The following is an 18,241-nucleotide window of genomic DNA, read 5'->3' on the forward strand; positions in this document are numbered from 1 at the left end:
GATCTCCATGAGTTCAAGGCCAGCCTGGACTACACAGTGAGATCTTGTCTCAAAAAAACCAAAACAAATTTTAGCCAAAATAGCCAAGATAAAGATCCCCACCGAATGTCTTTTGTTAAATCACAAAATCAAATAATGAGAAACTGAATTATCAGACTACTTCCTGAAAAGTCTGCTTTCTTAGTAAGGAAAGATTCTTTATCCAAGGTTTCTGGAGAAGACTGGTTGTTTTGTACTGTATTATAATTAGGCATCCAAGCTTGCTCAAGGAAAAACATCCCAGGGCTTATAGCTATGGCTGACCAGATAGTAAGTAAACAAAGCACTTTAAAGGTAGCCAGTGTGTGTTTAGGTGTATCCTTACCAAATATTTCTGTGTAATGCAGCGAGCCAGTAATATTACATGTACTGTGGTACTGTGGTTCCATAAATTGTTGATGGGATGTGGGAGGGTGGAGGTGCAAAGTATTTTCACGATACTAAGATGCTATTTGCCCTTTCCACTAATTAGGTACAAGTACTTATGGGTAAAATATAATCTGCTGGCACCAGAATCAAAGCAATGGCATCAGACTGTATTAGTAGTTACCATATCTTTACCACAAATGCATTCACAGATTATAAAAAGGCCAGGGCCAGTTTATAAAAGCTCAGTGGTGCTGCTGCCTGCCTCACAAGCGTGAAGTCAAGTTTGATCCCTGATATAAAAAAAAGTGTGTGTGTGTGTGTGTGTGTGTGTGTGTCATGTTGTCAATCAAGTAGTATAAAATAGTTCTATTAGTTGTTGGGTTCACTATTTTTACTTGTCATATGACAAAAGAAGTACACAAGAAGCATCTCTACTGTAACTGTTATTCAAGAAAGAATATTTGTGAAAATGCCTGAGTTGCCAGCTGACTTAGCTGCTTTATATATGAAACCTTACTTAGAAAAATAACAAGGTATGATTATTCAGATTTGGTCATTTGGCACATTTTCTTTGAAACAGTATAAAAGGAATCTGTTATTTTAAGTGAAACAATTTTAACTACTGTTGTCTGATAAAATTTCAAGCTTTTAAACAAATATTACTGTTTTGGAAAAAAATCTAACTTCCCTGAGAGTTTGAGGGCTTCCCAAAAGGTGCCAATGCCATCATCCACCAGAAGATGCAAGCAAGTCTTAAAAAAGGAGATCAGTAATCCCCACAGAAAAGATAGGGTTGCTCACTGTCAAGAGGGGACTGGAGCCACTAGTTATGTTCACTTAGCCTTTTGCCAATGCCACACTAGAGGGTCAGGCAGAGAATTCTGTCCTACTTATAGCTCCTCCAGTCTTAATACCAGAGGTTAGAAAAGATCAAGAAAGAGGAAGGGCAAAGGTAAAAGTCAAACAGAAACCACTTCACAACCCCAAAGTTTTAAGCCCCAGATTAAGGTGTAGTCTGTCTGCAAGGACTCTAGAAGAGCAATGATCAAGCCTGTGACACGAGTTTTAATAATACTGAATTGAATTTTAAATACTAGAAGGAGAATAAAGGATTTACAAATTATGAAACAGTGACACGATGCTGGTAAGGAGTTGACACTCTGTGGGAAATGGAGGTATGACATAGCAGAGAAATAGTAAAGCAAAACTAATCTGTACTGCTATTCCAACAAGGCTTGATGAAATGGTACACACACAGGTGAATAGTCTTTGAAATTAGTTTGCACAATTACTGTTCTTAGCTTTCTATCCCTCTGTTCCTCTTTCTAATAACCAATAAAACTGAAGAGGAGCACCAGCGAAACCCTGTTATGAGTACCATTATACAATGATACTTAAGTCTACAAGTAATCTTGTCAATTTATTCACTATTTGTTGTTTTGTTTGACAAATGTTAAATAGATAAGAGTTATATTTCTACCTCTGGGAAGATACCATCAGAATCACAGATATGAGTGGACAAATTAGCACTGCCAATGATGGAAGATGCTAAAAGTAGTAATAGATATTTCAAATAGCAAAGTAGAAGTGAATGCTAGAAACACAGCGGATCTAGTAATCAATATAATACTTCAATGTTTTCTTCTTTCATCTTTTAATGACTTAACAGAGAACCTCAAAAGGAGACCTAACAAAGAAGAAAAAATTCTTTACTTTAAATGAGGATTGTTCAACTGTACAACACATAGGAAGGTAAAGAAAGAGTTAGAGAAATGAAGAACAAGTGCAGGCTGATCAAAACGTGGGACCTGAACTGGGCTTGAACATGGAGGGTAGACAGGCATGAATGATAGACAGAGCAGACCAATTCTTGGATGAATGAGACAGTAATGAAAAGTGGCTTGACACAATGCAATATTAATACATACCGAGACCGAATTGCGGGTTATGCTCATAAATCTAACTGCAATTAGTACAGGTTTCTGGATTAGGAAGGACATGAAAAGGAAAGCAGAAGGTTAGAATGTACATGTCATTGCCCCATTAAAAGAGGTTTAATCTTTCAGTGGACTGAATATATTCATCTCCGCAGCACTGGCAGAAAGCACAGCTTGTCTACCTATTTTGAAAAGTTACTTTATGGTAAAATGCTCTTCCCTTCCTCACTAGATGGGCTCTACTAAATTGGGCCTGTTAGCACCGAGCTTCTGAAAACTCACACTACAAAAAAGTTTCACTTCTAAATAGGGGTTGTGTTTTCAATTTCAGGGGAAAAGATTTAATTGTGTCCTGTGATGGAACTTTACCACGTTTCCTGCCTAAAAAAAGGTTACGTTTGTTTGTTTTCAGAGAAGAATGTCTGCTAATTTAACCAACCAACCTTTGTTGAGCATTTGTTCTGTAACACGCAGTTTAAATTGTAAAGATAGAAACAGGGTTATTACAGTGCAGTTCTAAGTGAAAACTATGAAGAAGTATTGCTGGGTTCCTGGAAAGTATGGCATGACGATGGGGAGCTGTTTATTGTTAGAGATTTACTGGGAATCTGAAGCAGGTGCTCATCACTACAATTTTATTTTACAATTCAGAGAAAGGGTAACAAATGGGTAACAGCTAAATTTTAAAGAAGCCACTGTTTTCCAGTTACTCAGATACTGATTATTAATGATAACTGGAGCTATTTATACATAGGTCACTGGTTATAATGGAAGGTAATAAATATAAAAGGGGGTAACTGAATTATTTATGAGGCTCATCTCAAAACCTAAACATAATTCTTTGAAGAAATCCCTATGTGGTAATACTAGACCCATATATGGAAGAATTCCATTTCCTTATGAATCAAATACTTTAGTTCAAATTCAGTTGCAAGACTATTCCTAGGAGTCAGCAGAACCACCAAAAGTGCCATAGTTGAAGACAGGAACATACAGTAGAAAAGTAGAGAACAAAGTTACAATAGGGTTAAGTGTTAATAAAAAGGACAAGAAAAATAAGTAGGGCTAATTATTAAGCCACTAACATTATCCAGATTTATAAAATTCTGCACATTTAATCACATATATCCTGTACATAAAACTAAAAAGAACTAACAAATCACACATCAGATATCCATAGCACCCTGTTATTTGGTGATTCTTTTTCCTTCCTCTTTCTCCTGAAAAAGATTCTGAGGGTAATCCCTATTTGCATTACAAATACACACCTCAAAGTCTCAGTAAGGCTCTCACTTTTACTCTGTGGTTCCATGTTCAGCATCTTACCATTGATCTACGAATCAGTGAGAGCCTGGTCTTTGCCTTATTCTCAGCAAATTCCAGGCTACTGATGTCTTTGAGTCGAGCCTTGTATTTATTCATTTGCTCCACAACAATCAGCTCCACACAGCTGAAATTGGAGAAAAGAAAAACTGTTAAAGGAGAAGTGCAACAATCAGACTCTTTTTCCTTTAGGTGTGGCAGACAAAAGATGAAGGAAAAATCAATATCCCATACGTTATGATCTCAGAAACAAGGCTTGGAATGGTGGTTCACAACTTTGGCCGCACTTCAGAAACTATATAAGAAACAGTCACACATCCCAAAGGCCATGCTACACCCCAGGCCAATTAAATAAAACTCTCTAGGGATGAAATTTAAGCATTTAAAAAAAATTTTCCTTTTGTAGTCAAGGTTTGGAAGAAAATCATGAAAAAGGCCAAAGGGAAATATAGGACTATTAAAGTATTAAGAACAAAAAGATTCAGAGCTGTAAACCATAGCCTAGATTACAAGAAAACATTACATAATTTGATGAAACAGAATTTGAAAATCAACTTACAAACTACAAACTGTCCTAAAAAAAAGACAGATTTCAAAACTAAGACTCTTTAATGATGAACTGAATCAAACTGAATCTAATTTACATCCTCAGCTAAGAATACCCAAGAAAGTCTAGCAGTTTTCTTAAAGACTCCTCAACCGGTGGCAGTAACAACCCAGAAAGCCCTGCAGAGGCAAGAACAGCCTTACGTGGTAGTCTTACTGATGTCCTGGACACTCTGTAGTGGGTCAGTTGTGTCTGGGCAGCGGAGAATGCACGGTGCAAACACAATGGCCAAAGCATTAGCAGACATTCGATTAATGTCTTCCTGTAGAGCAATCCTAAAAAACAAACAAAAACATATGAAAGAGGGATAAAAAGGGAGTAGTAGATAGAAAAAGTGAGAGAAAGTATAGGGTATGATGCCAGCTGTACATTACTAGGAAGATATCCACATCAGTTGAAGTGAGACACTGTAGACTTTTCCCAAAGATGTTTTTCTGCCTCTGGAAAATGTGTATTCACTTCGTTTCCTGAAAGTCTAGGTCAGCAGAAGGCTCACCAAAGGAAATCTGAACACTTCTGTGAATGGGCTAAAGGCCAATGTCACTTGACAAACATGCAGGGTTGGAGGCTTTAAGGCATTCTCAGTCATATAAAATAGATGTGGTTTTTCTATAAAATGGAACACTACTCAGCCATAAAGAACGAGAAATTAGATTCATTCATAGGAAAATGGATACATATTGAGGATATACTCCTAAGTGAAATAAGTCACACATGTGTAAATACTGAATAGTTTCTCTGGTGTGAATAATCTGCAATAATACATAAGATCCTAATAAGATTACTGACATTTAGAAATGGGAAGAAAGGAGCTAAAGGTGTAAGGAAGGTGAGATGGGTAGGGGAAGGGTAATAAGGGAAAAGAAAAAAATAGGAGATAATGAAAAGATGGAAATAAAGTGTTTGTAGATGGGGGGAGAGGAGGAGGGGGTGAAGGGAGGGCAGGGGTAAGGGGAAAAAATGAGAATCAAGACTTGTCATGTAGAGGTACAAGATCTCAACAATGAATGTGACTGTACTGTATCCCTAAAATGTACCAATAAACTCAATTAAAGGTGAAAAAAAATATATATATAAAAAAAAGAATGAGAAATTAGATTCATTCATAGGAAAATGGATATATATTGAGGATATACTCCTAAGTGAAATAAATAAGTCACACATGTGTAAATACTGAATAGTTTTTCTGGTGTGAATAAACTATAATAGTACATAAGATCCTAAAGAGATAATTGACAATGTGAAATAGGAAGAAAAGGGCTAAAGGGGTAGGGAAACTGGGAAGGGTAGGGGAAAGGTAATAAGGGAAAAGAAAAAAATAGGAGAAAATGAAAAAATGGAAATAAAGTGTTTGTAAATGGGGAGGGGAGGAGGGAGAGAAGGGAGGGCAGGGACAAGGGGAAAAAATGAGAACCAAGACCTGTCATGTAAAGGTACAAGATCCCAATCATGAATGTAACTGTACTGTATACCTAAAATGTACCAATAAACTCAATGAGGAAAAAAAATATTCAACCAGAAACAAAGATGGTTTTCTTCCCAAAGGGTGCTGATATTTATATACAGTGTAAGACAGACTACTCCTAAAGCTTCCAGTCTGTCAATTTCTAAGCACAATCTGAACCTAGTCCTCTCAAATGAGTTTATGTCAATAGATATGCATCCTTGTTCTAGTTGAGGAGTTAGATAAATGGCTAAGGTACAAAGTGCAACCAAGAGGCTGGGGCTGCTAAATGGCTCACATGAGGGCAAATAAGCAGGGCCATATAGTCCAGCTCCAAGGAATTCCTAAGCACCTGTTCAAGGCACTGACCTGTCAAGAGCCAGAAGGACAAGGAGGAGAGTATAGGGGAAGGAGAGTATGGGGGGAGGAGGGAGGAGAAAAGGAGAGGAAAGGTGAGAAGAAACATATATATATATCAGCTTTCCAAATGATGAAATTCTTCCAAATGAAGAAGCTCTTCAATCTACTAAAATTAACCCAAGAGAAATCACTAAACATTCTTATACTCGAAGTTACCTGACGAGGTGAAAGATGAGGCGTTCAAGTGTATTGAGGTGAGTTCGGGAGAGTTGATCGATCACAGAGTATACCCCACGGATTGTCTCCTTCCTCTCCTGAAGGCCTAGAAACAGGAAAAGCAGCCAATTAGACTAACCTTATACGTTACATCCTCCTTGTGAACACACTCTGTAGCAGGAGAGGCTGGCTCGTAGGCATTTGTACCTGAATGGCAGAAGAGGAGTGACTCAATTCAGTTACACCATGACACCCTCACTGCAAGCAGAAAGAGCCTCCTGAGTTTCGGTCTACATGTCAGCAATCCTCAATAATAGCAAAGGGACAGAGATGTACTAGTTTTTCAACCATTTTTGTGGCAGAATGATTTCTCTCTAAAATTAACCATCCTTGGGGCCCAAATACCTTTAGGTAGACCATCTAGATCCTACATACCCAGGACACTGAGAAGCCACTCTCCAAAACCTGCCTGGCCTGGCATAAAATAGAGAGCTTTATACACATTCTTGCTCAGATTCACAATTTAAATGAATGCTACACTACTCTTAAATCTCTTAATTTTTCAGTGTTTTATAATCGCTTTGTGAGAAGCAATAAAGTGGCTCACTCAGAAACCTTTCAGAATGTGACATTTTAAGTGTCTAAAAAGTAAGTATCTCAGTATGTAACAGTACTGCCAGTTTTGTACTATCAAAAGGTACCAATTGAATCTCTAAGGGCTAAGCCATAAGAGAATGGCTTCATAATCAATACTGAACTAACGATAGCCTTCCTTTCTCAAGTGTAGCCCCTCCCTCTAACCCAGGCAACTTGTGCTTACCCATAGCTCGAAGAAATTCCTCATAGAGTTCAAAAGTCATGAGTGGATTGGGCAAATCTCGAAGCCATTGTTTGAATACACTTGCGATGACGTGAATGTTGTAATCATCTAGGTTTACACTCTCAGCATCTATTTAGAGACAGGAGGTAAATAACAAAGCCAAAACATGCAAATAGATTCAAATAAATAATTTTAGAAACTCTCATCATTAAAAGAAGTTTCAAGATTCTTAATCAAACTGAAAAACTTATCTACAGTTCAGTTCTGTGCTTTGGAACAATGCTTCTAAATGTGAAGAAACTGTTTTCTTAATCTGTTGTAAACTGAGATGTTTAAATAAAACAAGTGTTTTGATGCTAAAGACTGTTAAACTGCTACAAATGTTTCTAAATTCTTGTTCTCAATTTTTGTACTGTTAATATGGACCGACAATAGAAAGAAGGCAAGCCTTTTCCTAAAAACACTAGGCTGATTTTAAGTCATATTTAGAGATGACAAGGAAGTGATAAATGAGCCTAAGCAATGTGAAGGAAACATCTTCACCTTGTTCCATATAAACACCTCAGGTTACATACATCAGATGACTGGGTGGATACAGATGAATGATTTTCATTTGTGCTGCTCCAAAGTACAAAAGATAAAATTGACAGCTGCCTGCAAACTGGAGTAGACCAAGTCTCTGGGAGACAGAATATCCTGCCTGAGTTTCACCAAGGATTTTTCTGTTCTTGCTCGCATACCAATTCCTCACTGACTTGCTCCTAAGAAACAGCACTGTGGTAGGTGGGTTCCTGACACACAAAGATAGGCTTTATCCTCATTTGGTTCAAAAAGGGCTATTCTTATCATCAAGAAATCAAGTAATAACAAACGCTGGTGAGGCGATATATATAGGGAAAAAGGAACCTTTCTACATTGTTGTTGTACATGTTAACTAGTACAACACTATGAAAATCAGTGTTCTAATCAGTTTTGAAGATTTCTGCAAAAGCTAAAAATAGCAATTCCATTTGAGCCAACGATTCGCCATCTGGGTGTCTTCCCAAAAGAGCTAAAGTCATCGGGTGAAGGGAGGGTAGGGACAAGGGGAAAAAATGAGAACCAAGACTTATCATGTAGAGGTACAAGATCCCAACAATGAATGCAACTGTACTATATCCCTAAAATGTACCAATAAACTCAATTAAAGCTGAAAAAAAATAGCAAAAAAAAAAAAGAGCTAAAGTCATCATATTACAGGGATACATGCATACCCATGTTTATAGCAGCACAACTCATAAAAGCTAAATCTTAGAAATGGCCTATATACCCATCAACAGATGAATAAATAAAACTAGGTATTTACACACAATGGGGTACTATTCTGCCATAAAGATAAACCTGAGGCAGCTATAGGTAAATGGATGCACCTTGAGACCATGATGTTACATTAAATAAGTAAAATGTATAATTTTGAATATCACATGGTTTCTCTTATATGAGAAATTTAAAAAATATACATAAAAAGTAAAACAGAAGATAGCTAAAGAGGAGTTGGGAGATCTTCAAGTGAATGAAGGAACAAGAGACAGGGAGGGGTAAGGAAGAAAGGGAAAGAAGATGGGAAAAAAAGAACTGAAGAAAAAAATGAAAACAGAGCTTTTGCAAATGGGAAAGGGACTAAGAGTTGGAAGGAGCAGACAGGGAAGGGAGTGGGAGGGGACAAAAAAAAGAATTAAGATGTATTATGTACATGTACCAACTCCCCCAAATAAATGCAATCATCATGTACTACAAACATGAACTATCCTTTTCTAATAGCAATAGACTTGAAAAGAAATTGAGAATGAAACCAAAGTCAACCCCCTGCATACATTTCAGGGCTAAGGCTAGATCTCTACACAGGCAAGTGTTCAACTCACTACCAAGTTTAAAACTATGTCATCAATGTAGGAAGGCAGGAAGAGGCACTGAAAACAGCAACATCTAGAATCAGAATAATATAGACTACTAGGCAATAAGGTTAGCTATGGATTCAGAAGACATCATATCCCAACATGGTAACACTGGTGAATAGTCTTTGGACAAGAACCTCTGTGTCAATCTCTTCATCTGTAAATGGGGTTGGAATAATATGCTTAGTTCATAGATCTGTTTGCAGTTTATTAAAAAATGATTTAGTGGGCTGGGGATTTAGCTCAGTGGTGCCATCGCCTGCCTTGCAAGCACAAGGACCCGAGTCCAATCCCTAGTACCCCCCCAAAATCATTTAGCACTGCCTTGTGTCACCAACAACCTACTATTTAATTTCCTTGATCCTAAATTTATCTTCTTCAAAAATTAAAGATATCAAGCCCTTTGTGGGATGTTGAAAAGACTAAATGAGATGTCTATCAAGTACCTATCAATAGTTTATACAAATGATACATGTGATACATGTGTACTGAATTAACATAAAATCAAGATTCTTTAGAAAGACACAAAATGAGAGGACCACAGAAAATATTACATCCTTCTGACTGTACGGATCAATAAATACATAATGACAAACTGAAGAGTCTGAAATTACTTATTTAAATACAAGTACCATGGACCCTTGACATATGAACTCAATCGGTTCCCAAGGGCTGGTTGTAACTAAGTCAATACAGCTGAGATTTGGATGTTTACCATAATACACGTGAATCTTCCATTAACTTAATTAACCCAAATTGTTTCTGTGTCAGGCCAGTTCTAACTCAAGGGTCCATGGTATTTGGTCTTGGTTTGAAGAGAACAGGCTTACCTGTATCCAGACCTTGTCGAAGCTCCTTGATTTTATTAGTTGAGCCAGATTTTCGGTAAATACCTTCTGTATAAAGGCCATGCATTTCAATGTAGTTTATGAGCTTTTCCACCACTAAAGGAACGGTTCGGTCTTCACTTGTCAAACGGGACAGTTCAACCCCAAATTGTCGAGGTGACAGCTCTGGATCATACTAAATGGAAGATAATTTTTCTCTTCAGAAAGTGCACTGAACATCTTTAAATGAGCTTAGCCAATTATTTAAGGGGAACTTCTTTTGATTTCCAGGAAGTTAAGAGGATAGGAAAGGAAATTAGACTTTAAAAAGTACAATATTAGTTTCAATCCTTTCCTACTAGGAGCTCCCTAAAGAAAGCAAGTAGAGAAGAGAGGCAATGGCAATCGGCTGCTACTTCTTTCCTGTCAAAAATCTCTCCATACAAAGGTGAGCTTTGGATGTAGGAGAACAAGGTTGGGTTTTGGGGCAAACAGCCTAAACATTTAGCAAGTATCATTAGAAATTCATGATTCTACATTCTATACCAATCAGAGTTGACAAAAATTTTTGAAGCCCAAGAATGCTTTGATGTTTCAAAGATAACCTTTACTGAAAATTGATTTCATAATCAAAGGCAAAAAAAGACTAACACATACTGGCCCATGATTAGTGCTGTAACTCCCTCTTTATCTTTAATAGTTTCACTAGTATCCTAGGCCTTATTAACTGTAGCTTCAGTTGTGACTACAACTTAACTGTTTATTCTTACAATGATTTGAAGTAATTCACAGAAAAAAGGCCAGGTATAACCTCTGAAATTAAAACCTTTTGTGTAAAGCTTTCCTTCCTGGGGCTGGGGATTTAGCTCAGTGGTGCAGCTACCTGCCTCACAAGGGCAAGGTCCTGAGTTCAATCCCTGGTACCAAATTAAAAAATCTTTCCTTCCTCCTAACCCAACAATTCAGGCCACCAGTTGCCACACTTTTAAACTCAGTACATTGTGCTCACTTCAGCAGCACATATACTAAAATTAACTTAGCACATTGTAAGCAACAAGCATATACATTTATGTAACAGTACAAATTTGCATATTATAACTGTCTGTAATAAAAAGATGTTTACACATCCATAAAGGCCTGAAATTTTAAAAAAATGGTTACTTACTTGAAATCTATCTGTACAATAATCAAGCAGAAATATGTAAAAGCACAAATTACATTTCTGCACTTTGCTGTTTATGTTTACATTTGTTTATCTTTTATTGCAGTCTACCACTGTGAGGACGACAATTCCTATGAAAATTTAGGAGCGTAAAGGAAGAAAAAACCTCTAAAAGTACAGTATTTCAAAATGTGTCTTATAAAAATCAATCAGCTTACCTATAGTAAAGGTAAAATAGCTCTGGCCTAAAAGTTAAAAATCATTGTTCTACACACCACCAAACAGGCTTTGATTTCTCTGAGTGTAAAAGACCTACAGATATATTGTTACTGACAGGTAATAATTTCTTACCTTTTTAGAGCACTTGGCTGTGGTTTTCAGACAGCACTTCTTATGGCAAGCATACTTACATACTGAAAAACAGGTTAGGAATGTAGCATTTTTAGACATCTACAACTCATCGACAAGAATTTATTGTATTTGTATTTCTTCAAAAGTTTTTTAGATCTGAGACCTCCCCCCACTCTGCAATGCATTAACAACTAAGAAGGATTTTTAACCCACTTTAATGGGGAAAACTAAATTGGAAAAACACACCTAACACTTCTAGTCACTATCAATAAAAAAAAAGCACTAAAATTATTTCAAGAATGCTAGTCCTTTTCTGAAGTAACTCCCAAATTCCAAAAGGAAAATTGCCTTTGTGGATTGACTCACAAATTAGTGTTCATCTTTTCCTAGGTGCATTACAACCTGCTAAAATACCAGAAATGACTTAAGGATCATTCTCATGAGTAAGAAGGCATTGCTCTCAAAGACCCTCCCTGAAATGAAAACAGGTAGTACACATTAAGAATGAGGAAAGGCCTCATCTATTCTAACATCCAGAATAGAACTCTGTAAGAACCAGAATATAAAAACAGCAGTTGTGATTGGGAAGATGAGACAAACAAAAACTTCAGAACAAAAATACTTTCTTGGAGTGGTAGATAAAAGGGAAGTTGGATAGCCTGAGAGCAGGAAGAAACACATGAGGAGGATACTCAGAGCACAGGTGGCCTATGTCATTCTGCTTCACTATCTCTGGCTCCTGCCTACCAATACTTGAATATCCTTAATTGAGTTCTAACGTATCACTTAGGCTTTCAAAGCTAAGATTAAGAAGGCGAGGTGTCACAGTATTGGTGGAATCACCATTAATCACAAAGCAAATCAATTCCATGGAGAAATTAAATCAAGCTCATTTAAAAGTCATAAAAAGGCAAATTCCTTAAACTTTCAGCATTATATCACAGAAGAAATGACTAAACCTTCAAGAACTAGACTAACAAATAGTGAAGTACATTTCAAACTACTTCCTACTTTCATTCTCTTTATAGTTTTTTTTTTAGACTACTGATAATAAAATGAAAAGAAGTGCTTGTTTCGGTAGCACATGTACTAAAACTGTAATCATTCAGAGATCTGTCCATGGCTCCTGGGTAAGGATGACATGCAAACCAATGAAGCATCCACTATTAAAACAAAAATAAAAAAGAAAACTGTTGATGAACCATAAAACCAGGCAACAGATCCAAGAAAGTGGTGATTTTGCTACAGCAAAATGACTATTATTGTTGGCACACTGGTCCCAGTCCTGCTTAATATTCCCTTTCACTTCTGGCCTGCTAGTAAAAGCAAAGCCTCACAGAATTATTGATAGCACAAGAATAAATAATAAACAAGAGAAGTGTGAGTTAAAGCTAGAACCAAGGTGACCCATGAAGAATCTCTTCTCACATTTTAGGATTTACATATTCTGGTGAATGGATTATAGTAAAAAAAAGTATCTTTTTTACTATAATCTAAAATTCCATCCATCTAGCAGCAGTACATCCATCTACCCAACAAACATTTATATTAACCCACTAAGAAGAGACAGATAAGTTTCCTGACTTTGTAAAGTATATGTCTGGTGAGACAAACTGAAAATCAATCAAGAAAAATGAATGAATACTTAATATAATTTCATACTAATAAATTGGAGCTTAACCTAAATGACATTTTAACAAAAGGTGGTAGTGTTACAAGGACTCAAATCTGAGTAAGGGATTAGTGAATAGAGTTGCAATCGAGATAGAAGAGTAAGTAAAGAGCTCTTTGAGGAGGTAACATGGATGACAACATGAATTCACTGAATGTGAAAGCATACTAAGATCTGGGGAAGAAACATTTCAGATAAAGTGAGTTTGAAAAGATAAGGTTCTCAGTGACTATGTAATACCCTGTACCTTGTTTGGATACAGAGAGTGAGTAAAACAGAATATGATACTAAGAAGAGAATAAAGAAGTAGGTAGTGTGAATTATCTTTCATATTAAAGAAGATATAAGAAGCTGGGCATGGTGGCACAGGCCTGTAATCCCAGCACTTGGGAGTCTGAGGCAGGAGGATTGCTGTGAGTTTGAATTGAGAAGAGCCTGGGCTACACAGTGAGTTCCAGTTTAGTCTCAACTACATAGTGAGACTCTATCTCAAAAAAAAAAACCAAAAAAAAAAAAAAAAGATATTAAAAAAAACTCAAGGATATAGAGATATTAGGTACTTTAAAAAACTCCTCAAAGATCTCTCATACTTACATTTGCAAACTGAGGCTCGGTCCATTATCCATATCAAAGAAGAACAATATTCACAGTATGTAGGGATGCTGTATTGGGTGGCCTTAAAGACATGACCATTGTGTTCTTCCACCTGAGTGAAAAAATTTAACTGTTTATCTTAAAGCCAATACACTATAATGCTTCCCCTAACACGGTCAGCAAATGGAAAATACTCCAATCCCTTCCTAAGTCTTCACTGGATATTTATTCTTAGTGGAGAATTATGATCGTCTGAGAAAAACAATATATGGTTCTTGTTTTCAAAAAGCTAACTATACAGATAAATATGACCAATTTATAGAAAAAGCAATGCAACAAACTGCTTTTTATGTGTCAATTACATGTTCAATTCAAAGCAGCACTTCTCACTGTTCACTTTTTTTTTTAACCCCAGAAACCTTTCACACTTTGAAAATACTGATGACTCAAAAGCCCCTGTTCATTGAGTCATACCTATTGGTCTTTACCACACAAAACTAAAGACAAAAAAGTTAAAGTATTTTTAATTAATTCACTGAAAATTAATAAACATTTGCAGCTCAACATAACACTGTATTGAAAGACATCAGAGAAAAAAATAAGTATAATTTATTTTTGTAAATCTCTTGAATGTCTGGCTTACTGACAGACATCTGGATTCTGATCCACTTCTGCCCTAGATCTACTGCAGTATTCGACTGGGTTTGAACAGTATGAAGAAAATCCAGCTTCATACAGATAGGAAACTGGAAAACGGGGAAATACTTTAATAGCCCTTTCAGACAATGATACTATGCCAAAGATTAACAAATGATAGTTCAGCCGGGAGTGGTGGCACACACATGTAATCCCAGCACTCCGGTGGCTGAGGCAGGAGGATGCTCTGAGTTCAAGACCAGCCTGGGCTACATAGTGAGTTCCAGGTCAGTCTCAACTACATAGTGAGACCCTGTCACAAAACAAAACAAAACAAAAACAAACAAACAAACAAAATGATAGTTCAAAGGTTAACCAGAATATGAACATAAGGGTGGGGAAGGAAAAAGACAGGAAGGGCATGTAAAATGAATTAAGAGGTGTTAGGTATATGTACCAACTCCCCGTGATAAATGTAATCATAATCTCCTGCAAACATGGAAAAATTTAAAATATGAATAAAAAAACCATACCGATCTACTAAAATAAGGAAAAACCCAAATCAATGCAACTAAAAATGTTCTCTTCTTTTAAAAGACAGGGTCTCACTATGTAGTTGAGACTGACCTGGAATTCAATATGTAGCTGGTCTCAAACTCACCTCCTGCCTCAGATTTTGGAGCGCTGGGATAACAGGCATGCGCCACCATGCCCAGCTTTTCCCATTAGTTTTAAAAGAAACTGATTAGTCTCTAGGCTCCCTATTGCTATGTTTTTTGTTCTTGTGTTTATTTTGTTCTGACTTCTCTTCAACAGCTCCCTAGAGATTCTGTGATCTTCCTGTGTCCTCTGACCTCACTTCTAAACTTTCTCTATCCTATCTATCTCTACCTCCCCAACACCTAAATCCCCATCTGAAGGGTAAAGTTGCTATACTGAAGCGTTTACTCACTCTAAACACATTTTGGGATGGCCCTCGATTTGGATTTAATTCACACAGTTAAAGGTGAGAGATTGATAACTACCAGAAATTGTCATTTTCTAAGCTGTGCTTGATGCTATTGTGTTGCTGATTTTATCACTTGGACTAAGGTGTTATGAATGATGTAATCAGTTGTCCTCCCTGGTATAATGAAAATGAGATTACCTCAGAGTATTAGAGACTCAAAACCTAAATAAAGACCAGTTATATATGGAAAATTGAAGTATTAACCCAGGAATTAAACTGAGGACAGTACCAATGACAAAAATAGAAATGAAAAGACATTTAAACAAGTCAAAAACACAGAATTCCACCTCACCAAAGGTAAACCCTGGGGAAAATGAGGTGGAAAAGTCGAAAGTCAAACATCTGGATACCCTGCATGGATACCACAGGGGGGAAAAAAAAAGCTGAATGAGGCTATATAAAAATTCAAAACAGAAATAATTTCCCAGATAATCACAGAGATGGTGAGAAGAATGAAAGATATGATTTAGAGATTCTAGAACAGAAACGGATACAAAAATAGAGGTGCTCAGGACCATGATGGAAATCATGAATTCCCAGCATAGGAAAGAAATAGAAACCTTGAATTTCCAAAATAGGAAAGAAATGGAATCCATGAAACAAATTCAAATGGATATCCAGGAGATTAAAATCTCTATTAAGTTTTTCACACCAGAGAAACTATTCAGTATTTACACACGTGTGACTTATTTATTTCACTTAGAAGTATATCCTCAATATGTATCCATTTTCCTATGAATCTAATTTCTCATTCTTTATGGCTGAGTAGTATTCCATTTTATAGTACACGAGATCCTAATGAGATAATTGATAATGTGAAATACGAAGAAAAGGGCTAAAGGGGTAGGGAAACTGGGAAGGGTAGGGGAAAGGTAACAAGGGAAAAGAAAAAAGTAGGAGAAAATGAAAAAATGGAAATAAAGTGTTTGTAAGTGGGGAGGGGAGAAGAGGGCAAAGGGAGGGCAGGGGTAAGGGGAAAAAATGAGAACTGAGACCTGTCATGTAAAGGTACAAGATACCAATAATTAATGTAACTGTACTGTATACCTAAAATGTACCGATAAACTAAAAAAAAAAGCTCTATTGAAAGCATTTGCAACAGAATGAACAAATGTGAAGATAGAATTTCAGATATAGAAGATAGGATTGTGGTCAGTGACCATAAAAAGAGAGATCTCCTAAAAACAGTAAGGGATCATGAGAAATCAATCCAACAACTCTTAGATGAGGCAAAGAGGATTAACATATGACTTGATAGGAATCCATGAAGTACCAGGGGAAATATAAATGACATAAAAAAACTGTTCACAGAATTAATGACAGAAAACTTCCCAAATGGAGGGGATGAATTTGACATACAGATAAGTGAGGCATATAGGACTCCAAATAATCAAGATCCCAGAAACCCAACAGAAGAACAAAATACTACAAGCAGTTAAAGAAACAAATCACATGCAAAGGAAATATCATCAGAATCACAACAGACTTTTCAACACAAACCTTCAAGTAAAGGAGAGCCTGGAGTGAGATATTTCAAGTCCAAAAAGAAACCAACCTCCAACCTAGACAAGTATCCTGCAAAACTATCTTTCAAAATTGTGAGGAAATAAAATACTTCCATGACAGAGAACACCTGAGAAATTTTATGAATACAAAACCAGCACTCCGAACACTTGTAAACAATATCCTGGAAAAAAGAAAATGAAGGACACAACTCCATAAGGACCAACAGAGTAAATATACCTGGCAAGGCAAACAATTAGAGGGAGAGAGGGAAAAATAAAAAAATAAAAGAACCACCAACAGGAAAAAAACATGACAATGAAAAGGCAACACATAACAGTTATAACCATCAATATTAATAGCCACAATTCACCAATCAAAAGAAACAGGCTGGCAGAATGGATTAAAAAGCAAAATCCAACAATATGCTGTATATAAGAAACCCACTTAATCCACAAAGAAATGCAAAGGCTTGAGAGTAAAACGACGGAAAACAGTTCTCCATGTGATAGGATCCCAGAAAAAAGCAGAGGTAGCTTTCTTACTTGCAGACAGAATAGATTTCAAACCAAAACTAATTAAGAAAGACAAAGAAGGCTACCACATCCTTGTAAAGGGAAAAATACAAGAGGAAGAAATGATAATTATAAATACATATGCACCAAATACTAATTCTCTTGACTATACAAAACAAATATTAATGGATATGAAAAATGAAATAAGCACTAATACAATTGTAGTGGGGGACTTTAATACGGCACTGATGAATTGATCATCTAGACAAAAAACAATGAAATAACAGAACTGAACCAAGTCTTAGAACAAATACACTTAGTAGATGTCTACAGAGTGTTCCACCCCACAAAATCAGAATACACATTCTTTCAGGCTGCACATGGGTCATTCTACAAAATAGACTACATGCTAGCTCACTGAACATGCTTCAGTAAATGCAAAGGAATTGAAGTTATACCATGCATATTATCAGACCATAGTGCAATTAAATTGGAAATCAATAGCATAAGAAACAGTAAGAACTTCACAAACACATAGAAATTAAATAAAACCCTATTGAACAACCACTGGGTCACAGAGGAAATGAAAGAAGAAATAAACAGTTTCTACAATTAAATGATAACGCCAATACAACATACAGGAATCTATGGGACACAAGGTAAGCAGTTCTACGAGGGAAATTCATAGCAGTAAATGCCCATAGTAGGAAAACATAGCAAGCGCAAATAAACAACTAATACTTAACAGTAAGCATCTAGAAAAAGAGCAAGACAAACCAAAAGCTCGTACAAGGGAGGAAATTAATGCAATAGAGACTAAGAGAATGATAAAAAAAAAATCAATGAATCAAGGAGTTGGTTTTTCAAACGAATAAATAAAATCAACAAACTCATAGACCTAAACAAAAAAAAAAAGCTTCAAA

At 36.4% G+C, this 18,241-nt stretch overlaps 1 protein-coding gene and 1 non-coding gene across 8 annotated transcripts in view; one reads left to right on the forward strand and one right to left on the reverse strand.

The window, feature by feature from the left end:
* Positions 1 to 18,241, reverse strand: part of Myo9a (myosin IXA) — a 271,547-nt gene that overhangs the window by 16,629 nt on the left and 236,677 nt on the right. For 5 of the 7 annotated variants that reach the window (XM_010627374.3, XM_010627384.3, XM_010627393.2 and 2 more), the window contains 8 exons: positions 13,656 to 13,767; positions 11,390 to 11,451; positions 9,880 to 10,072; positions 7,116 to 7,244; positions 6,296 to 6,401; positions 4,419 to 4,550; positions 3,672 to 3,795; positions 2,337 to 2,390 (listed from right to left, as the gene is read on the reverse strand). In XM_010627374.3, coding sequence (XP_010625676.1) covers positions 2,337 to 2,390; positions 3,672 to 3,795; positions 4,419 to 4,550; positions 6,296 to 6,401; positions 7,116 to 7,244; positions 9,880 to 10,072; positions 11,390 to 11,451; positions 13,656 to 13,767 — 912 coding nt within the window. The remainder of the gene's footprint in view (positions 1 to 2,336; positions 2,391 to 3,671; positions 3,796 to 4,418; positions 4,551 to 6,295; positions 6,402 to 7,115; positions 7,245 to 9,879; positions 10,073 to 11,389; positions 11,452 to 13,655; positions 13,768 to 18,241) is intronic. The other 2 variants (XM_010627367.2, XM_010627401.3) reach the window with 1 other exon arrangement.
* LOC117283404 lies at positions 12,455 to 12,560 on the forward strand. Its single transcript, XR_004514379.1, has one exon. It is a non-coding gene; the product is annotated as a U6 spliceosomal RNA (small nuclear RNA).

Source organism: Fukomys damarensis, unplaced genomic scaffold (genome assembly GCF_012274545.1).
Source record: "Fukomys damarensis isolate Sample0158 unplaced genomic scaffold, DMR_v1.0_HiC HiC_scaffold_25, whole genome shotgun sequence".
Taxonomy (NCBI): Eukaryota; Metazoa; Chordata; class Mammalia; order Rodentia; family Bathyergidae; genus Fukomys; species Fukomys damarensis.